Source organism: Verticillium nonalfalfae (genome assembly GCF_003724135.2).
Source record: "Verticillium nonalfalfae strain VnAa140/NRRL 66861 chromosome Unknown scaffold_24, whole genome shotgun sequence".
NCBI lineage: Eukaryota > Fungi > Ascomycota > Sordariomycetes > Glomerellales > Plectosphaerellaceae > Verticillium > Verticillium nonalfalfae.
In genome coordinates, this window is record NW_021167249.1 from 129,977 (window position 1) to 151,748 (window position 21,772).

Genomic DNA, 21,772 nt, shown 5'->3' on the forward strand with positions numbered 1-21,772 from the left:
TTACCGTACCTCGTGGGTAGGCAGGTAGCGTAAGTACCTAATCAATAGGTGGTCCATGCCGTACCCGCACAACATCGATGGATTGCTTTCTGCATGCTACTCGTCAGTATTCTTTCAGACGACGTTGTTAAATGTCAGCCTAGGGGGATTTCGACGTCATGAGCAGCTAGGATTCACTAGTATGAAAGTGCTCTCTCATCGTCGCCGCCATCAAAAGACGAGCTACATCAGCCAGGTCACCCGAGTGTTGTGTCCCTTCCCGAGCCATTCATGTAAATCACGCATGCCATCATTGTTTTTCTTTTTCGAAGGTAAGATAATGCCTCTATTCCCAACCCCCTTGTCAGCCCTACGAACCCCTGGAAGCACATCCCAGACTTAGCTCCTCATCCGAGCACCCGACTGCCTGGGTGGGTGAGGTCGGGCAATACCAGCATCTTGACATCACGAGAATCAGGGAGCTCTTTCCCATAATGATGTCAGCTAGACTCAATACACCAGGAAAACTGAGCGGGGCGGGCAGTTGAAGCTGCCTGCGCAGCGCATCTCCCACCCAATTGCCAAGGGAAAGCACGATGGGGGACGGGGAAGGTGGTGCCTGTCACCTGATCTGACCAACCACGTACGTCCCTTGACAGGTTCTTCGGCTCCGCCCGGTTCTGGCGTGAGACGGCGGGGCAGGATTTCCCCCTCCATGGTTGATGGTCGCCGGACAATTCTCTCCCAACTTGTGCGATCCTTGTACGTGATGGGCTTTGCCTAGGAATTCCACGTCCTAGAGTGTGTGATTGTCACGTCCATTGCTCTCTGCCTCTGCCCTTCCTCACCACCACGGCAATTTGGCTCGCGCACAGTCCTTTCTGCTTCCAGCCTCCTCGCCTTGTCGACCTCCCGTTTCAATTTAGGTACCCCGCCGCTGGAACCGGTTTCGGTCGCCAGTCTTTCGATCGCGACAAAAGTCTCACCATCGCCTCCAGACATCGCCATGGCTGAACCCACGGCATCCGCAAGGCGCCTCTCTGCGACCAACTCACCTCGGCCTCAGCTGAACTCTGCCATGAGGAGCAGCTCGTTCCTGCGCGAGCACCAGCAGTACCGCCCGCCCCACCACCCCGAGGGCCGCTTCGGCATCGATACTGTAGTCGAAGACATGGGCCGCACATCAGTCTCCCCTTCACGCCAGCTTCAGGCCTTCAATGGCATTCCCTCGACCGAGAACCCGCCGACGATTGTCGAGAGCGGCATCAACCACGCCTACTCCCACCCCAACTGCACGCCTCTCGCCGGCTCTGAGACGAACCGCCTGATTGCGACGCTCTTCTACAAGGGCAACGAGCCGCGCCTGTCAGCCGCCAACTCGGGCGCCGCCTCCCCTCCCAACGCCGCCTCCTCCGTCGACCCTTCTGCCTCGGACAGCAACATCCCCGCCAACTCGGCGCCCACGCAGAATCCCGATGCCTTCCCTCTGGAGCCCCCGGCCGCCGAGCCTGAGCAGCTTGACCACCTGTATGGTTCATACATCTCGCCCCTCTGCATCACCTCGTTCCTCCACCTCATGTCGACGTTCCCCCTTCCCCAGGGCGAGACCGACCTCAACTCGTCCCACCGCTGCCTCGACCGGCAGGACAGCCCACGAGTCGTCGAGCTGACCCTGTCGCCGGCGCCCTCGCCGTCTTTCCTCGGGCTCCGCGACCTCCGCAAGCACGAGCTCATCTATCGATTCGAGCAGGAGTGGGGAGTCGATGTCGCCCTTCAGCCTGATACTCTCTGGCGCCGCCACCCGCGTCTCGTAGTTTTCGACATGGACAGCACCCTCATTACACAGGAGGTCATTGACCTTCTCGCCGCCACCATTACCAACCCCCCCGACCTCGCCGCTCGGGTCGCTGACATCACCCATCGCGCTATGCTCGGTGAGCTCGAATTCGATGCTGCCTTCCGTGAGCGTGTCCAGCTGCTCGCTGGTCTGCCCGCCTCCATCTTTGCCGACCTGCGCAAGGATCTCGACGTTACAAATGGCGTCCCCAAACTGATCAAGGCGCTCAAACGCCTCGGCGTCAAAACGGCCGTCCTCTCTGGCGGCTTCCTCCCCCTGACTAGCTGGTTAGCCGGCGAGCTGGGCATCGATCATGCCCACGCCAATGAAGTTGTCATTGACGAGGCCACCGGCCGCCTGACGGGCGAGGTCAAGGGCACCATCGTTGGCAAGGAGCGCAAGCGCGACCTCCTTGTCCAGATTGCCCAGCAGGAGGGTGTTGATCTGTCGCAGGTCGTGGCTGTCGGTGATGGCGCCAATGATTTGCTCATGATGGAGGCGGCCGGTCTCGGCGTCGCGTGGAATGCTAAGCCGAGGGTGCAGATGGAGGCTGACGCCCGTCTGAATGGCGACAGCCTGCTGGACTTGCTGTACATGTTTGGCTTCTCAGCCGAGGAGATAGAGGCGCTTTCTTCGTAGACAGGTATGATCTTTAGATGACTCCCTGAGGGGCAATGATGACTTTTCTGTATATCAAGGTTGCCTTCATGCAAATTGGGAGAGACGTGCACTCTCTCTGGCACTCAAAGAGGTTGGGCAATAGTATTTGCCACCGATCTTGGGAAATGGTCATACAGATGGCTTCGAGAGGGTACATCTACATCAAGTGCTGTGTCTGAAACGACTGATACACAGTCAGTAGTCGACTAATTTCACGAGGCGTCATTCGTGTCTGCGTCCAGCCCTCCGTTGAAAATATGGTTGCAATGGTTTAACAAGACCAATGATCTGGCTGCAAGCTATGAAAAGGGATCTATCCAAACACATTCTTGGGGTTCTATATATATTCACTGTACCAAATATTCAGTTGAAGCACCAAACTCTGGCACTCCTACATCAAGAAGGCCAGTACTCAGGACAGGAAGCGAATTCCGTTGACGAGAGGAGCTGTAAGGGCCTTCAGCAGTCGACCTACATCGCCTCGCCCTCATCCTTGCAGTGTTGGTTTCAGCCTAGTTCTTGGATGTATTTTTCTTTGCCAACTCTAACGGATTCCCCTCGCCATTCACATGCTAAAATCCGCGAGAATCTGCGTTTGATAGCTCGAACGAAGCACGAGGCGCCGGGCTTGTATGGGAAATACTTCAACCTAATCAAGCGACATGTTGTGGACGACCTTTGTAGACAGGTACAGCACGAGAGCAGACGCAAAGGTTCAAACAGCTGATGCTTCCCATTCCATCTCTATCTACAAACGGAAGCTTACTCTCGACGTCTGCGATCCCCAGGCCACCGTCTCTGCTCCGCGTGACGCACTCATTTTGGTACAGAAGCAGGAGACGCTTAAGGGTAGCCATCCTTGCCCCACTTGTTGTACTTCTCGTGAAGCTCCTGGAAACATGCCGTTAGCGTTGGTTCTTCATTTTTTTGCCCTGCGAGATGATTCGAAGCGCGAGTCGCTCGCTATCGAGCCTTCGCATCTCAACGGACTTGAGGGAAGGGGAGAAGGGGCGTACCGCGGGCAGGGTGACGTTGGGCAGGACGACAGTGTTGACGGCGCTGGGGGCGTCCCTGGGTTCGTTGCTGGTGTCGCCGCCGGGGTGGTAGCGGTAGGCACCCTCCTTGGAGCCGGTCTCCCAGGGAGAGCCGGCCTTGACGACGTGCGTCTCGGAGGTCGACTTGGTGGGCGAGCTGCCTGTGGTAGGGGGGCGAACCGAGGTTAGCTCAGAGCGCCTATCGTTTCGGACCGGGCATCGTCGGATCTGTGGGCTCAATGCCTGCATGCGAGTTTGGCCACGACCAATCTCGCAGCACGGTCGAAGGGGTCAGGAAAGCGTACCGAAGTAGAAGCCGGCGCCAGCGAGGGCGAGGACCATGACACCACCGAGAATCTGTAATTCCGCCTCAATCAGCTTGCTGCTCTCAGAGATTGTGGGTTGCAGCGGATGCGAGGGATGTTGTCGGCCATCTCGTCATCGCTGGGGATATCACGCACAAAGGTCTCGGGGTTGCGCTTGGAGTCCTGGGTGATCTGCTGCTTGCCCTGGTCGGTCATGCGACGCAGGGAAGTGGTGAAGGTGCGGCGGGCGATGAGGGAGGCCATTTTGAGTCGTAGGCGTCGGGAGATTCACGGTGGGGGGGTTCAAGGTCGGTTGATCGGGTGGGTTTGAAGGTCTTTGAAGACGGTCGTATGATGGGCTCGGCTCGAGGTTCTGAGGTTGACGTTTGTCGGCAGGATTGATTGGCCGGATTTTTGCAAGACATATGATTGGCCAATTAACAGAAGCGGAGCATTACCTCATCGAGAGGGGTTAATTGCATATGGATGGGTGCATGGATCACTCTTCGTGGTTCACTCTGACATCAGCGAAGATATTGCGGTAATGTAAACACACACAAAGCAGTTGTACAGGAAATGGCTTAGTCAACAGGGAGCCCTACCCCAATGCCGACCGGTACATCCGGAGCATCGGAACCACTCTGAAGATTCGCGACAAAGGCCGTAGCGAAAGGCAGACGCATCAATCTGCTCTCTCGCATCCAGTCAGCGCGCTGAACGCGCAAATCAGCAAGCAAGGGAAGCTGCTGTTAGGCGATACCACTGTAGTAAGCAGTAGCACTAACACCTCCTGGAAAGCGTAATTTTATGCAGCACCCAGCTGGGCCCGTGCGCTCAACCGTCTCTCGTTGTCCATTGGTCGGAAACAGACCCCCAGACCCCCCTTGGGGAGGGCCGTGCTTCGTCACAATTCGTCGGGCAGCACAAGCCCATGCTTGCCTCAGACCCAGGCTCCCATCCCGTTTCCCTCCACTCTGCTCGTAGCTGGTTCACCTTCTTGCCTGGTCGCCGACTTGCAAAAGGAACCACACGATCCAGGAGTCAGGTTCTCATCGCATGACCCACCGTTCCCTTCTTTCTCTTCGTTGTAGACCTTCTTCCCCGCTGTCGTTCGATACTGCCATTACCCTCACTAATCCGACCTTTAATCCAAACAACAACACTCCTTGATCTGATCCGACGACAGAGTTTCGCGGTATTCCCGTCAACGACGCTAGAACTAAAACGCATTCATCACGAAGCCTGTCGCGACTTTCGACCCCTTGACCTTATTTTTGCCCGGAGGCAACAGCGCGCATCCCTTGCCAAATCGAAGCGGCGTGGACGTCGTCTCGACCTGGTGCCGACGGGATTTGATACACGCCCTGCACGACGCCAGACTTGTTTCTTCGAGGCCGACGAGAAGACTACAGACTTACACAACACACCCGCAAATGGCGTCAAGAGATCACACTGGGCGGGCTACGTCGCCGAGCGCCCACGATGACTTTCCGACTCCTCAGTTTCCCGGACGTTCTGAGGGCCAGGGCCCACCAAGCATCATCTCTTCGCGTATGACGGACATCGCTTCAGACGACGGTGGCGAAGCTGAAACCCAACATCATCCAGCTGGTGTACAGAGGAAGGGTACCACGGACACCGCGTCGCGACCCGGGACGGCAAAGACGGGCCTTTCGGGCTCGCGCGACGGCTGGAGACACCCCCAGCCACTCCGCAAGAGTCATGTTTCGGGGCTCGCCGCAAAGAGAGGCAGCACGGGTAGTGGAAGCGTCGCGAGTAACAGGCCACCAAGCTCGACCAGCCGCAGCCATGTACCCTCCCTGACCTCGCACGCCTTCTTCCACCCGCTGAGCTCGCAGAAGCTGCAAGCCCAACGAGGAGGACCATCACGTCCCCAAACCGTCAATCAACAGCAGCCGACGCTCGACGAGAACGCGCAGGAATCTGGAGACGGAACAAGGCAGAGCATCATTTCGAATCCCATGGTGCGCATTCAAAACCAGACAAGCGACGACGGAGAGTTGCGAGCGCCGCCCTCGCGAGGTACCGAGTTTACCGAACAAGAAACACTTGACCGCATCACGGCCAATACCAGTCCGACGCATGGTCACTATCCTGCTGGCAGCTTGACCGACAGTGTGCGCCCCCTTCAGCGGAAGCCGTTCGAACCGAGGAATCTCAACATCAACGTGGACAAGAGCTACAAGGAGAGGGGAAACCTGCCGAGCCCGATTAAGTCACCGCGGTCCTTCAGGTCAAGTTTTCTGATGCCAGGCCGAAGTCAGGAACGGGTCAATACGCCCAACAGGGTGCCGCCTCCTGGCGCTGAGAAGCTGTCTTCTGCAGCCTCTTCTCCCCGACTGAACGGCGAGGGCTCTGGTCGACCCGCGGAAGTGTCTGAGCTACCTATACCTGCCGCTAAACCAGGATTTGTTTTCGAGCATTTCGAAGGCAACATGGTCTTCTGTTTTGGAGGCCGATTCCAAAACTCCAGGCAAAGGCCCATCAACATTGCAACTGGCCTCATGGTGGTCATTCCCGGAGTGCTCTTCTTCGCCTTCTCAGCTCCGTGGTTGTGGAATAATATCAGCCCCGCTATCCCAATCACTTTTGCATACGTATTCTACATCTGCTTGTCTTCCTTCTTCCACGCATCCGTGTCGGACCCTGGTGTAAGTCAAAGCCTGCTGCTACTCGCTTCCGTTTTCTGCTGCTCACATTGTACCACAGATCCTTCCTAGGAACCAGCACGTCTTCCCCCCTTCCCAAGCAGACAACGATCCCTTGCGACAACAGCCCCCGACTAACGACTGGACCCTGATCAAGTCGGCAGAATCTGCCACTGCAGCGATGGAGGTCCCTGTAAAGCACTGCAGGACATGTAATATCTGGCGTCCTCCCCGCGCTCACCACTGTCGCCTCTGCGATAATTGTATCGAGACCCACGACCACCACTGTGTCTGGCTCAACAACTGCGTCGGTAGACGCAACTACCGCTATTTCTTTACCTTTGTCACATCAGCAACCTTCATTGCGGCTTACTTACTCGGTGCCTCTCTGGCGCAGATTCTCGTCTACATGAGCCGGGAAGATGTCTCCTTTGGCAGTGCGATCGACAAGTTTCGCGTCCCCTTCGCCATGGTCATATACGGCGGCTTAGCCTTCTGCTATCCCGCTGCTTTGATGGGCTACCACATCTTCCTCATGGCACGTGGAGAGACGACCAGGGAGTACATCAACTCGCACAAGTTCATCAAGCAAGAGCGTTTCCGTGCTTTCACGCAAGGAAGCATGCTCAAGAACTGGTTCGTCGTTCTCTGCCGGCCCCGACCTCCCACGTACTACAGCTTCAAGGCCAGATACCAACCTGGCGACCAGCGCCTCGGTGATCTGCGCGACCGTAAGTCGATCAAGGACAGAGACGCACAGGGCATGGAGCTGCGCGACGTGCCGCCCGCCACGGGCTTCCAAGGACCAGCGGCACTTCGACAGGAGGCTAATGCAGCGGCATGAGCGTGCTGCATGGCCTTCACTTCGTTTTCTTCTCCTGCTGGCGGCGTATTCGGGCATCAGCGATCTTCACAAGCGCACGACATCCCCCCCCCAAACACACTGGATATCTGTAATATCTGCCTTTTCTTCTTTTAGTTTGCTTATACCCCCCACCAATTCGCCCTGTTCTGTATTTCAGGTGTGCAAATCCTGCGGGAAACCCCCATTTCTTTGTCTTGTGGAGCGGAGATGGAGTTTGAAGGTCAATCAAGGACAGCGCACGAACATGGCGACGACTTTGTATAGACTTTTGCGTCTCACCGCGCTGAATTGATGATATCCCCCAAGGTCGAGGTGCCCGTGAATACCACCCTTGATATGGACACTCATGAGGTGGATCCGTGATGTGGCAGTTATGGGAACAGCCCGTACATAGTGCGCATGCTAATCAGCTCTGTTTCACTACCTCATAGAGGATATATATATATCGGCTCCATGCATCGGCAACTGTCAATTTACTCTTCAATCTCCACTTCATATTCCAACGACAAAGAAAAGACAATCTACACAAGCACTTACTTGATCAAACCTCAAACACCCAGAGATATAACTACATCAACCATGTCAGGGTTTCATTACGAATTCGACGGCTACTCGGAACCAAGCACCGATACTGACATTGGCAGTTCCCACCCTTTCAACCCCTACATGTCATACAGGCAGCCACCCATGCTAACTTATTATCCTCATACCAGTGGCAGTATGAGCTCAGGATACCCCTCCTCATCCTCGTCAAACCTGGACTATCTGGACCTCGCACGCTCGTCATCCTCCTCATACGGCCCCGGAAGCACAAGCTCTAGTATGGGGTACATGTCCGGCTCGGACTACGGTAGCTATGGCTCCGGATATGGATCCAGCTTCGGCTACGGAAGCAGCGGCTCTGGCTATGGGAGCTACGGCTCCGGATCCAGCCTTGGCTACGGAAGCAGCGGCTCTGGGTACGGAGGCTACGGCTCTGGATACGGCACCTATGGTTCCGGCTATGGATCAAGCTCAGATTACAGCAGCTATGGTTCCGGATACGGATCTAGTTCGGGATACGGCAGCTCATGCTCAAATTGTTGTAGTTACAGCCCTGCCCATCGATCCAGCTCAGGATTTGGAGGCTCCGGCTCAAGGAACTTGACCTACTGGGGTGCGGATGGCCGGGGATTTCGGGTGAGTCCGCAAGGTGGCGCCTGGTTACGTAGGCCGTCTGCAGGATTCAACTCGACGCTTTGCCGCCAGCTTTTCCGGGGGGGTCGGTAATGTTACGCACGAGAGTCTCCAGCATACGTATCAACGTAGCAGACAGAATGAGCGACAGTTAGTTCTGACAAGCGAATTATCATACTGATATGAGATCACTCATTCGTGCTCCGTTTGCATACATGCAGTGAGGTGTGTACATATTGCTTGCGACTTTCTAACCTGGATCATGCACATGTGAAAACCCAATATTGCAGAGCCAAAGGAATTCGAGGTTCTTGCAACATCTCCCCGGTGCTAAAGAGAAAAAAAGCCGGCGTCATAGTCGTAAGCAAATTATAGATTCGGGCATCTGCCGTGCCTCCCAACTTCTCTCACAGTCCCTGCAAAGTTGAATTGCAGTCATAGCATAGTGATATCATACGTTGACACTCCAAAAGTAGTGATGTACAATCAATCAACATCCCACAACACATATCTTCGTGACGTTCAAAAGCCTCCAAAATTTCAAGCAGGCAGTTCATATGTCGTCAAAATAGTCGCATGGTCCGTGGTCCACTCATTCTGCTTGTGATTCGGCGACGGCTTGGGCTGACCGACAACAACGTCCTTTGAGTTCTTGACCGTCAGATTGCCAGCATGGTAAATAAAGTCGATACGGTCTTGCGGCTCAGGGCGTCCCGTGGCCCCGTCGTGAAAAGGGAAGAAGGGTGACCAAGTGATGCCTGGCACCTTGACGGGGTCTGGGTTCGCAACGCGGAACGAGTCAACCAGGCCCGCGTCCGTCGTCTTGACAGACGTCGGCCACGGTACGTTAGCATAGCCGCAGTTCTTCTTCCTGAGAGCCTCCGTCCAGTCAAGGTGGGAAGGTGCGTTGAAGTCGCCAACGAGAAGCACAGGCACATCTTCGGCGGAAGCAATCTGTCCCTCCATAGCGGCCAGAGTGTCGGTAATCTGAGGCGTACGTCCTGACTTGGCCTCGCGCTCGATTACAGTCTCCACATCCATGCCATCGAAGCAGAAGTCATAGGGTCCATAAGGTGTGTAACCGAGATGCACAACCCAGAAGTTGATTTGTTGCTCATCGCCGTCGAGGGCTATGCGTACACCACCCGAGGCGTTGATCTCCCCATACTTCTCGGCGATGGGGTAACGGCTAATAACACCGACGCTGCGCGAGCTGGCCCAGTAGTGCCATCCCAGAGCATGCGCCAGGCGGTGAGCGTGGCGGCCGCTCTGGTCCTCCTGAAGGCCTACAATGTCGATGTTGCTCTCGAGAAGGAAGCGGACTTGTTTCTCGTGGTAATTGTCAACCTGGGTGCCCCCGTGCCACATGTTGAAAGTCAAGACTCGAAGTGTCTTGACGAGAGAAGAACCAGCACGGCGAACGGGGATGGTGAGCTTGATTTCAGCTGAAGAATCTCCTGATGTTGCGCGCAAAGTGATGTGTGTGTCGGATGCCGTGCGGCCAGGTGTGCCCGTGATGGTCCCATCGGGAGATACCTTGGCCCAGTTGTCACTGGAGGCCTGCGAGAAAGTCAGAGCCTCGCTGCCACCGGCAACGAAGCCTCCGGCCTGAGCCTCATAGGCATCGCCTTGACGGGCGTTGTGAAGAATTGCCTTGTTGACGAGAAAGGAAAGGGGCCCAGACGGAGCACGAGGCAGAACGGCCGGGATGGGCTCGGCGAGCCACTTGTAGCCGTCCCGTGCAAGAAAATAGGCGGAGTAGTTCCCCGGTTGAAGACCAGATGGAGACAGTTTGACGGTACCCTCCGAGTCAGGAGCGTAGGCCCAGACAAGGGATTGCTCTGGTTTAACTTGGTTGATAGGGCCGCCTCCTGGATAGTAAAGGCCGACCCAGTTTGTAGAGTAAGCGTCAGGTGTGGTGTACTTGAATGTCAGAGGTTCTTGGCCTTCGACCACTGCAAGTGAGCCAGAAAGCTGTCTGACGTTGAGTCGGTCTGCTGAAGGGGCACTGAGGCCGAAGCTTGCAAAAGCCGCGGATAACGCGATGGGCACAACGGATCGGAAATGCATTATTTGTCTTCGGCGTTTGTTCAGTCTCTTGGAAATGGGACTGCAGCTTCATCCTCACACCACAGCCACTTGGCTGCTCAAGGCTTTTGTATGCATTCTTCCTGCGGGCACCTCTGGGGACCAAGAGAAGAATCGCCGTGACCGCAGAAAGGCCTTGAGAGGGCTTCGCAAATGGCTCGAGAGATCTTTGGCGTTTAGGCCGACCAATGTCTTTCATTTGCCGTGACACGATGCCGCCTAGAAGTTGGCATTGCTCCATCGAACGTTGTCGATCTTTTGCTAGAGCTGCAGCAGTTGGGGACCAAGCGGACGTGTCCCTTGGTGATGAGGCACCACGTGGGTTGGGTGACCAACGACAGCGACGCATGGGTGGGTGGGATGACCGAGCTGACCATCTCCCAGCGCATATGGAGGGGAGCCTTTGCAAAGCAGCCCAGACCGGTTCTAAGACGGCAACATGATGGCGGTGGTGATTTGACAGTCAGGAGGAGGGTGGGCTTTTGGTGGACTGCATGGCATGGGTTGATCATTGCCGCATATTGTTCCGAGAACTGCCTGGTTGTCAGAACCCACTGGGTAGCGGACCAGGAGAGGCCATGTTATCTGGCGTCAAGTTGAAGTCAAAGTTGGGACCTGATGACGATAGTGTTGCTTGGTGTTTTCATCCGTGCCCATTCGCAAACCACAGACGAGGCGTCCAGGTCGAAAGGCTGCTGTGGCTTGGCATGGCTTGACAATGGCTTGATGGCTGTGAACAGCTTGACCGCGGCAGGTGCTGGTGTCCCCCTGTCTGCGTAACCCCGCAGCCCCCGCATCTCGTGGAAGGCAGGTACGTACCCGCCCGACCTCACCATCAGTGCCATAGGTGGAAGGTAGCATGCTCGTGTCAGGTCACTAAGGACAGGCACGGGAAGGGAGCATCCACCAGCCAGCCACACGCAGGGCAGGTTGGCCCCAGGTCGCAACTTCCGCGCTGTCGGGTCGGGTCTTCAACGCCTCGTGCGACGTGCACCTGGCGCCTGCCTGTGCGCGTCTTTGGTCTTTGTCCCTGTGCCCCTTCTCATTCTCTCCGCATTCTCCATCACTGACAAAGTCCCTTTTCTATTGCTCACGACACCTCGGTCCGCTTCGGATCGTACCATGCACCCACCACAACCCATTTTGTCCCCAAGCGATTGACTGATCCAAACTGGTCGACATCCCGCGTCATGTCATGGACCACGAATCTGGCTCGGAGCCGGCCAGGAAGAGGCTTCGGACAAGCCATGCTGTGAGCCGCATTACCCTCTCTCTGCTGCAATGAGACGACGCGCTCTGCCTCTCAATTGAGATCGGCGCTGCACATCCTCTTCAGGGTCTCACCGTCTGAAGATATCACAAGCTAATCATGTTTCACACACACACAGTGTGATGCGTGCCGTGCCAAGAAGATAAGATGCAATGGCAACACCCCTTGCGCGTCATGCGATGGTTCGCGCCAGGAGTGTACCTACGGCTCCGAAGCCAACTCGTGAGATCCGAGTGTACCCTCGCATCATGATGGATGGCTGACCTTGTGGCAGCCGAGGCAAAAGTGACCTCATCCTCGAGAGCGTCCTCCGTGTTGAGAAATTTCTCCATGAGATGAAGTCGGCTATCCCCGCCATTGTCAGTCACCCCACTTCAGTTACCTTTGTTGACCGACATGGCTCATCACATGTCGCCGCGAAGACCGCGCCTTCACCCCAGGATCATCAGCAGCAACAGCATCGTCGTCGCCAGTCCATGGTGTCGCCTAGCCTTCCCACCGCCGTCCCTAGAGCCGCCTCATTCTCCTCCTCACCCCGTACCGAGATTCTCCACCATCGGACACCTCTCTCCGAGTCCCACTGGCCGCCGGCGGCGAACAACCTCGACAATGCCGTACTCGCTTCCATGCACACCTCAGCCACCGAGGCCGTCCTCCAGTGGCCGCATTTTGACGTCTTCCCTGGCCTTCGCGATGGGTACGATCCCATCTTCCGTCTCGAGCAAGCTCGACCTCCGATCAAGTCCCGTTCATCGACGTGGTATCCTTTCGTGACGCCTCGCGAAGTTGACGAAATCCTTGAGTCCTTCGGCCAAACGGTGAACTTTTGGTACCCCACCATGTCTCAGCAGCAAATGGCTGGGGTGCGCGCCCTCATAGTCAATGGCGTACCTGAAGAGGACAGCATCGAAGTATGCCTGGCGTTACTGACTATGGCTTTGGGTCTCGCTGGGCAGGTCACAGCGAACTTGGCCAGCGGCACGACATCTCTGACCCAGAAAGACCGTGAGACACGCGCATCGAAGAAGGCCATGGCCGACGTTTACTTCGACGGCGTGCTCAAAAGACTCCATGTCGTGCACACACACATTGGGAGCACGTCAACCCACTGCCTGTTCTACGTTGCTATGTACTTTGCATTTTTACGTCGCCCGCTCCAAGCTTGGGAGTATATCAACGCCGCTGCAGCCAAATGCCTGCTGCTGCTCTCCTACACCTCAGAGGACGACTCAACGGAAGACAGCGAGCGCATTAGACGCATATTTTGGTCCTGTTATATCCTCGAGAGGTAAGCTTGAAACAGGAGGCTAGGCACAGCTACCCCATGATCAGTTTGTTAACATACCGCAGCGATTATCTCGCCGAGCTTTCTGCCCTGCCACAGTCAGGAATTTCTGCCATTGAATCGACAACGCCCCTTCCAGGCGAATACCATACCCATGCCGACGCACATCAACAGGAACTTGCTTCTCTCTACCTTTTGGCGTGTATCTCCATGCGACGACTTCTGAACCGCGTTCACCACCTACTCTACGCTCAGACTACTGGAGCTGCTCTCGATCCCACCCGGTTCCCCGCAGTCGTCCGCGAACTCAATCACCAACTCGACGAGTGGCGCGAGGTCCTTCCTCCTGCTTTTGCGTTCACTGTTGACGAAACCCCCACCGCCACCGAAGCTGGTGCCTTTTTGAGGCAGCGGTACTCTACATGCCGAAGCGTGATCTATCGGCCCTACTTCATGTGGATGCTGAGCGGCATGGCACCTCCAGCAGCCGTGCGCAGTCCAGGTGATGGGATCGCTGGAAAGGAGGTCATGGCAAGCTGCAAGATGTGCTTAGACGCATGCCTGCTGCACATCATGAACCTTAGGGGTTATGGACAGACCGTCTTGGTGGACACCTGGATCTGTTCACTATCGTAAGCATATCGAGCCATCATTCTCAGACTTCTTCTAACGGCGACTAGCATGGCTGGTGCGATGCTCGTCCTCTTGGCTGCCTGTCGGGTGCCGGCGCTCCGAGAGCTCATTGGCTCAGAGATTTTGTCTGCCGGCGAGCACCTGCGACAGCTTCTGGAGGGATGGCAGGAGGTGATGGGCGAACCAGCGTCGCCGAGTGTTGAGCAGAGTGTGAGAATCATTGCGGAGGCAGACCGCTTCATCCGGCAGGTGTACTTGGGGGAAGACACGACTGCAAGCACGCAGAGAGCGTGGCAAGATATTTACGGGCATCACGAAGGCTAATACAAGAGGAGGTGCAGGACCAGCGGTACCGTTGAATGATCTGTACATGAATGTTTGAATTCCGCGATTTGTGTCTGATGCTTTTATTTACTAGAAGTCCTACGGCTAGCGGCGAGCCTTCCTCTTGCTGGACTTTTTGGTTTGCTCGAACTCCTCCTTGATCTTCTCAAGCAGCCCCTCCACCGTCAGTACATCAACAGCCACACCGGCAAGGCTCTTGGCTACCATGATGGCCTTGTCAAACGCCGCCCGGCTGCCAGAAGCGACTTCGAAAGCTGTCGTGTGCGGCCCGCCCGCCGGCCGGCTGCCGTCCTCATTGGTGATGCCGAAGTAGGGGCTGATGGAAGGGAAGTCATGGCTGATATTGCCCTGGTCCGTGCTGCCTGAAGGATCACGCTTCTTGTCGATGACGGGGTCCTCGATCTCGCCGCCGAAACCCTCGAACCACGTCGTGTACGACCCGGCCAGCGCGTCGTTGGACACCATGTTGGCGTAGCCATAAGGCCGCATCGTCAGGTTCATCTCAGCGCCCGACGCCAGCGCGCCGGCCTCGAAGCACGCGACGACGCGCTCGGTAAAGTTGGCCAGCTGCTCGGCGTCGTTGGAGCGGATCTGGTATGACGCCGTCGCGAGCGCGGGGATGACGTTGATGCGGCTGCCGCCGCTCGCGATGAAGCCGTGCACCTTGTCGCTGGGCCGCATCTGCTGGCGCATGAAACCGAGCGCCGTGTTGGCGACGAGCAGCGCATCCTGCGCGTTGACGCCCTCCCACGGACCCGCGGCGGCGTGGGCCTCGCGGCCGTGGTACTCGACGTCGAAGCGGTCCGTCGCCGTCGTGATCATGTATGGGCTGTCGTTGCCGGCCGTTGGGTGCGAGATGAGGCTGATGTCGATCTGTGCGTCGTCGAAGAGACCGGCTTCCAGCATCTTGACCTTGCCGCCGAGAGACTCCTCCGCTGGCGTGCCGAAGAGTACCACCCGGCCAGCCAGGCTTTCGGCGCGCATAATCTCCGCCGTGGCGAGGGCGCCGCCGACCGAGGCTGTCGCGATGAGGTTGTGGCCGCAGGCATGGCCGAGGCCCGGGAGAGCGTCTGGATGCTATTAGTTTGGAATCCCGGTGGATGGCTTTTCTATGATGTACGCACCATACTCTGCGTTGAAAGACACGACAGGACCCTCTCCGCTGCCCTCAAAGACAGCCATGAAGGCCGTGTCGATCCCGCCCAGCGACCGCGTTATGTTCCAACCGTCCTGGCTTTCCATGAAGGACGTGAGAAGGTCGTGCGCCTCCACCTCCTCGTATCCCAGCTCAGGGTTGTCATGAATTTCCTTGTTGAGCGGCCACAGGTCGTCCGAGATCGAGTCGAGGTAGTCCGAAACAGCCTTGAAGTGCACGCTGGCCGTGTTGTTGCCGGGACCAGGCGCCGAGCAGTTTTGCGCCAGGGCCGGAGTCGCGAGCGCAAAGAGTAGAGCAGCAGCATGAAGTCGGGCCATGACGATAACACACCACGAGAAAATGAGTTCTTGAAACATTCTCAACACGACTCCTCATCGTTCAGGCTCCTGGCCCTCTTATGCAAATTCTCGGCCTCACATCTAACCCCCGGGATCGTCACAGAGAGCACCATCAACAAGCCTGAACGTAACCCTCCCAAGGCCTCTCGGCAGGCCACTGGGTCAACGTTCTGCAACTGAGGAATCCTCACCCCACAATACCAAAGTCCTCCTGTCTGTCCCGCACGTAGTGGCCCCGCCCCGACAAACCGATCTCACCTCCCTATTCCAGTCAAGTCCAAACTTCCCGACTCCAGACCCCTACCACCTCCGGAGCGGGGCCGGCCCCGAAGCTGACACGCTCAGATGACGCCTCGGAGGCCACCAGAGCCGCTGCCGAAATCGCGTTCCCAGGCTTCATCTACCCCATCACCCACGATAACCCTTCGAACAGGTCTCACTTCTGAACTGTTGAAGCCCGCTCGCTCAGTCATGCACTGTCAAGAGAGCCGAGGCAATGATGTAGACACCCGCAATAAATCCTTGGTGGAGACGCGGGGTATCCAACCCCTCGCATCGGAACCCCCTGCGATACGTCAATCTTGCTCCGGGTGCCGATCAGTGGACCGCGAAAGAACAGGTAGGGGTCAAGATAGCGGCATGGACTGCACTACAAGAACTGTGAAAGCCCTCGCGTCGGAGAAGTATCGGAGTCGACGCGGGTCAGGGGGTTACGTCAGGCATATCTCTGTCGGCATGCCTCCGCTTATCATACGGCAAAAAGCCCTTTCTCATGGTCTTGCGGGGATCCGTGGTTTTCCTTCCTGGTACTGCAAATTTGTTTTGACATTCGAGTTTGATAGCTCCATACAATATCCAACAAACTCGGCGTGCCTGCATGTTCATGTCATTTGTACGAAGTTTCAATCCGAGGTTCGACCTCAGCGAGACACACAACTTCCATTCACCTGACTGTCGGTCTCAAGCGGCGACTTGCGTCACTTTTGGGACTTTCTTCACCTCGCGCTTCTTCGGCTTCAGCCAAGCCTCCATACCCTCAGGCCAGTACACCCGGTTTTGTGGTCCGCCCATACCAAAGTCTTTAGCAGAGACTGGCGCACGCACCGTCTCTGGCATGTCTGTCTCTAGATCTTCCACCTTGTCCATGTCAACGTCGTCGTCTTCCCCTTTGATCTTTCTCTTCTTCGTCGGCGTTTTCTTTTTTCCTTTGCTCACAGGTTTCGGTACGGGTCTGTGGTCATCGTCTCGCATGTGCGGTATCAGGTCATTGAAGGTATCGTACCCTGGCAGCCTGAAGGCCCGCATCAGCTCGAAGACTGCTTGCTCCTTGTCCTTGGCCTCGATCATGAGATCCATATCGTCTGCGCACGGCGGGAGTGTGCGTACCCTAGGGGAGTGCTTTCTCCTATCTCTGGGTGTTACAGCGCTAGGGCATTGCTCACTGTAGTGCATCTTCTGGGTAATTTGTTTTCGTGTCCACGTGGCTCGAATGCGTGGAAAGAGCGCGATGACATCCTCTGTGCCCTCGCGCAATTCTGTGGCATCGAAAAGGATGTTGTGGTGATGAAAGTCGAGGACAAGTGGGATGCTGAGCTCCTCGCATATGGGTAGAAGATCATGAACTGTCCAAGACACATCGTCATTTTCCAAGACGAGACGATTCTTCACCGAAGGTGAGAGCGTTGCATAATTCGTCCGGAATCGATCCAACGTCGCAGCTTTGTCGCCGTAGGTACCTCCCATGTGCAGGATCATGACGGCATCGCGATCCTGCTGTTCTGGCAAGTGCAACAACGTGAGAAGCTCATCATGGTATATGAGGTCGCGAACAGCAGCCTTAATAACCTCAGGCCGCGGCGAGCCCAATTGAGTGAACTGCCCTGGATGAGTCGTCAAGCGATGACCGAGCTCTCCGGCAACAGATCCAGCTTCAGCTAGTGCCTCAGAAGCAAATGGCGCGAGACTGTAGCCGTACTCGGCGTGACTAGCAAAGGGGAACATTTCGGAGCTGAGTCGCATGAATTTGATGCCGTATTTGTCGTTCCACCGGATCATTTTGGCTATATCATGCGCGTTCGCCAACCCCAAGCGCTCAACATACTCTTGGCCGAGCCTAATGTTCCGAGGTTTGGATTCATCTGGCCTGTTCTTAGTGGAATGTTCGGGCTGAGATGGGTCTGTCAAAGGATGGCGGTGTTGGATGATAGACGCGATCCTGCAAGTGCGGGAACTGAAAACGGGCGGAGTTGCTTCTCGAAGGTACGTGTTGAGACAGGCCTGCAGACAAGGTAAGTTTTCTTGCATTGCAAAAATCGAGGCTGCCACCTACATATCCAATTCGGCCCTTCCACGGGAGAGGGAGATGATTGCTATTCACGGGCGGTGGTCGTGCAGCGCCGCGCTCCGCCGGCTCCTCTTCGGCCTCTTGCTCCCTGTCATTGGCGTCGGCCTCGATATCGTTGGCGGCGGCAATGGCGTCAGTATCAAGTGACGGGGCGTGCTCTATTTCATCGACGGAGATGGCCATGCGAACGCCATTGGCTAGGTTCTCTCGAACCACATTGCGACTTTTGCGTGCCGCTTGAGGTTTGAGAGGGCGGCGTGGGGGAACATCATCGACAAGACCCGAATCCTGAATGGCCAAGCGCTGACGCTTGACAGAGCTTTGCAGGCGCTCCTCCATGTCACTGAGTTCCTTCATCACATCGGAGACACATTTGCGTGGTGTTGCGACCTGTCTAGCGGCATCTCTTCGTCTCGCAGGGGTGTCTTGCTCGAGAGATGAGGGCGGCGGCGCGGCGGCGCTGGTGGGTGCCTCCATGGCCTCTTCTTTGACAGGCTTGCTGTCAGCCGTGCGATGACGACCCGATCTCCTCGGAGGTTCTTGTGTGGTTGGCGAAGTCTTGCGCTGTGCTTTCCTACTGCAGTTCTCTGTGCCGATTTTTGTCGAAGCAATGGAAGTGCTGGATCTTCTACGTTTGGACGCCATGCTGGAGAAACGTCTGGGTATATGTGTGATGGGAATAATGTGGTTAGCACCACATGCGGCTCGAATCGAGAACGATGACTGGGGCTGCAAAGGGGATGGACGTTGGCCGGCTGGCAACGATCGAGCCGCAAATGACCACGCCAAGCAATTATGCACTTGATTGGCCCTGCCGGAACGAATGCTCCTCATGCAGAAGGACGAGAAGGGGGAGATGGTAGGCCGGTGGAGGCAGAGCACGGCGTCGAATACAGCTGGCCAGGGGCGTCTTGACGGTCTCGCTGGATCGCTGACAGCGTATGTGGTGGGTGAGGTGACAAGCTGGGGCGGTACGACCTGCCTGTGATTCGACTGATTGGCTTGGGCGATCGGAGTAAACCCCGGTGTGCGTCCAGGCTGTGGGTAGTGAGGGGAGGGGACTCAGGAGCCAGCTAGGGTGTTCGTAACCGGGGGACGCCAGATGACCGAATGCGCGTCTAGGCACAGGTGTTTCGACAGCACGTCGATAAGCTGGGCAGTTGATCGCTGGGTCGATTGGAGGCCTGGCCTCTTCAGAGGAGCGTCAATGTCAAATAGTGTTGAGTTTGGCGTGGTTGGTGGTGGTAGTAGCCCAGAAGAACCAGGTAGGTGGTTTACTTGTTATGACAGGTAAGCAGACCAAGGCTCGAGGCTTGAGGCTCAGAAGAGGACGACGAATTGGATCAATGGAGTGCAAAGCTGGTCGTGAGACGGACGGAAGCGCTGGTAAGTCACTTTTTCTCTGTGGCAAAAGCAAGCCAACAACAAAAATAAGGCGGGAGGAAAAGAGGATACACTAGACAATTGGAATGACTCCTTGAGACGAATGATGTCGTCGTTGGACGGAGCAGATGCCACGGGGGGCGCCTGGTGGGTAAGGGTTGCACCTGACGGGGACATCATGACGAGGTGGAGCTGGCATGTACGATCGGGATCGAGACCACTGGAGCCCCTACCGGCCTGGGTACCTTGCCTGCCCGGGGGAGGCAGGTACGAGGTAAAGTCGATTTCATTGGAATGTTAGATTGAGCTGAAATCAGATTCAACTAGGGGTGGCAGGCGCAGTGCGCTGGTAGGATTGGACCTGGCAGGAGAGGGACACGGGAAACAGCAAGGGCGAGGCAAAGAATGACGTCGTCGTTATGCCCGGAGCAGCAGAGCTACCTGAGCTTTGAGCACAGGTGCACGCTCCGTCTCTGTCTCACGCACGCATAGGTGCAACACACACACGCCAGCGGCCGAAACGTCATAACCCATGCATAATTCACCGGTATTGATATGGCAGTTCCGTTCCAATAGGGTAAGGGAGCTACTGACATACCATCAACGTCAGGCCTTTCATCCTGTTGAGGATATCGCCTACCATCCAACTTACACTCCGTTGGGGAACATGATCCCACTGCTCACCTAGTATTGGTGTCTGAGTACTCCCATATCAATTTGGCTGTCGTTTCGTTGATCAGAGCTTGGCCGGCTAAGCAAGCAGAATTTGTTTGAAGGACAGTTGCCGTTGGTAGGAACTGTGCTCCCTAGGTACCCGCCTAAGGTAGATAGATACCTACCTACCCAGACGGGGAAGCAAATGGGAAAGCGATGAGATGCAAGTTGATTACATAATCAACCTCAATCACATGGAACCACAGAAGCGAGCTATCATGCCATCCTACCCTAGGCACCTCGTAGTAGTATCCAAGGCTTGCATCCCGCCTCCAGCAGCGGCTTGCTGCTCATTCAGCAAGATGCTGCGGCAAGATAGGAGACCCTCACCGGCCACTTTGAAGACACGTGCCCCCAAACGCGCGGCTGTCGCGTGCACCGCATGCAGCTTGCGCAAAGTAAGGTGTACAGTGGCTCTCTCAGGTCCACCCTGCGCCAACTGTGCGGTGGATGACACGCCATGTGAGATTTCGCGCCGCAAGCGACGGCGGTAAGTCTCGTTCACATTCTCGCGCAGGAAAGACCTTGTTGCGACCGAAGACCAGTACGCGTGAAACTGATAGGGACTTAGGAACCTGGACCTGCAGCCGTCTCTTGCTCATGCCAGAGACAATGAAGAAGCTTCATCGGCAGCATCTACATCCAGCTTCAGTAGAGTGCCTATAGCTCCGCCGCCGCCTGCTACTTCCGCTTCGCCGTCCGTCAAAGAGTCAATCCGACTCGACAAAGCCACTCAGCCGCTCAACGACCTGCTGCAAACAAGAGACAGCGGCGGTGACGCTGCCCTTCGTGGTTCACGCAACGCTCAAGATCTGCCAAATTCTCTGGCAGTAAGTGCAGCCGCCTACTCGCGCCCTGCTACTCCCGCATCGCGTTCAAGTGCCGGTCCACAACTATGCTCTTCAACGTCAGTATCCCGACATGTGTCGGAATGCTTCGACGTCAACGACGAAAGTTCGGCATATGCGGAGACGCTAGAAGGTGGCAGTGGCAGCAAGGGAAACGGCATTCCGTTCTATGCTGGTAAAACCGCCTTGTGCTACAATCCACGCTTTGCCGCTCCGATATCTGACCCGCATAGGTGATCGACGTGGTCCGGCTTTCGTAATGGATATTTGCGAGCCAGAAAGATCTTCGACGAATAATCACTGCCTGGTAAGCACGCCGTCAACGAAATCACTTGCACCAGAGGATGTCAATTATCTTCGATCGAGAGGTGCTTTCGACTTGCCTGCACCGCATATACAAGAAATACTCATACGCTGCTATTTCCACCATGTGCATCCCTTCTCTCCCATCCTTGACCCTCGTCAATTCATCCTGGACTATGAAAGCGGTCGGGTCAGCATTCTGCTGCTTTGGAGTATGTTCGTAGCCTCGGCAAGTGCAAGTCACCCATCGGAACCCCATCGACATATCCCAATCCTAACTCTTTCTTGAAGTTTGTTGATGATGCTCTGCTCACACAAGACTTCTACACATCTCGCACGTCGTTGAAATGTTCTGTGTATCAGCGAGCAAAGGTCAGAAGCTAGCATCTAGCAAATTCTCTAAGCGCTGACAACTACAAAGGTTCTTTATGATCTAAATTACGAGCAAGATAAGATCACTCTCATCCAGTCGGTATTTTTGATGGGATTCTGGTACACTACCTCAGACGACCGACAGGGCCCCTGGCACTGGAACGGCAT

General features: G+C 56.0%; 8 protein-coding genes across 8 annotated transcripts; 4 read left to right on the forward strand and 4 right to left on the reverse strand.

Moving 5' to 3' along the window:
* Window positions 1-985: 985 nt before the first annotated feature.
* Window positions 986-2,455, forward strand: D7B24_004326 (uncharacterized protein; the record flags this gene model as incomplete). Its single annotated transcript, XM_028638498.1, has 1 exon — window positions 986-2,455. One exon carries the CDS (start codon window positions 986-988, stop codon window positions 2,453-2,455), a length of 1,470 nt encoding a protein of 489 aa, XP_028496849.1.
* Window positions 2,456-3,319: 864 nt separating this feature from the next.
* D7B24_004327 (uncharacterized protein) lies at window positions 3,320-4,079 on the reverse strand (the record flags this gene model as incomplete). The annotated part of the gene is made up of 4 exons (XM_028638499.1): window positions 3,320-3,367; window positions 3,493-3,671; window positions 3,816-3,897; window positions 3,972-4,079. The coding sequence occupies 4 exons, from the start codon at window positions 4,077-4,079 to the stop codon at window positions 3,320-3,322; spliced, it is 417 nt and encodes a 138-aa protein (XP_028496850.1).
* A 1,169-nt stretch (window positions 4,080-5,248) lies between these two features.
* ERF2 (Eukaryotic peptide chain release factor GTP-binding subunit) lies at window positions 5,249-7,328 on the forward strand (the record flags this gene model as incomplete). Its single annotated transcript, XM_028638500.1, has 2 exons — window positions 5,249-6,487; window positions 6,546-7,328. 2 exons carry the CDS (start codon window positions 5,249-5,251, stop codon window positions 7,326-7,328), a joined length of 2,022 nt encoding a protein of 673 aa, XP_028496851.1.
* Window positions 7,329-7,928: 600 nt separating this feature from the next.
* D7B24_004329 (uncharacterized protein) lies at window positions 7,929-8,496 on the forward strand (the record flags this gene model as incomplete). The annotated part of the gene is made up of 2 exons (XM_028638501.1): window positions 7,929-8,382; window positions 8,438-8,496. The coding sequence occupies 2 exons, from the start codon at window positions 7,929-7,931 to the stop codon at window positions 8,494-8,496; spliced, it is 513 nt and encodes a 170-aa protein (XP_028496852.1).
* Window positions 8,497-9,065: 569 nt separating this feature from the next.
* D7B24_004330 (uncharacterized protein) lies at window positions 9,066-10,595 on the reverse strand (the record flags this gene model as incomplete). Its single annotated transcript, XM_028638502.1, has 1 exon — window positions 9,066-10,595. One exon carries the CDS (start codon window positions 10,593-10,595, stop codon window positions 9,066-9,068), a length of 1,530 nt encoding a protein of 509 aa, XP_028496853.1.
* A 1,213-nt stretch (window positions 10,596-11,808) lies between these two features.
* D7B24_004331 (uncharacterized protein) lies at window positions 11,809-14,125 on the forward strand (the record flags this gene model as incomplete). The annotated part of the gene is made up of 4 exons (XM_028638503.1): window positions 11,809-11,865; window positions 12,219-13,171; window positions 13,234-13,800; window positions 13,849-14,125. The coding sequence occupies 4 exons, from the start codon at window positions 11,809-11,811 to the stop codon at window positions 14,123-14,125; spliced, it is 1,854 nt and encodes a 617-aa protein (XP_028496854.1).
* A 105-nt stretch (window positions 14,126-14,230) lies between these two features.
* On the reverse strand, window positions 14,231-15,619 carry D7B24_004332 (uncharacterized protein; the record flags this gene model as incomplete). Its single annotated transcript, XM_028638504.1, has 2 exons — window positions 14,231-15,216; window positions 15,271-15,619. The coding sequence occupies 2 exons, from the start codon at window positions 15,617-15,619 to the stop codon at window positions 14,231-14,233; spliced, it is 1,335 nt and encodes a 444-aa protein (XP_028496855.1).
* A 981-nt stretch (window positions 15,620-16,600) lies between these two features.
* Window positions 16,601-18,629, reverse strand: MUS18 (UV-damage endonuclease; the record flags this gene model as incomplete). Its single annotated transcript, XM_028638505.1, has 2 exons — window positions 16,601-17,917; window positions 17,970-18,629. The coding sequence occupies 2 exons, from the start codon at window positions 18,627-18,629 to the stop codon at window positions 16,601-16,603; spliced, it is 1,977 nt and encodes a 658-aa protein (XP_028496856.1).
* Window positions 18,630-21,772: the final 3,143 nt, after the last annotated feature.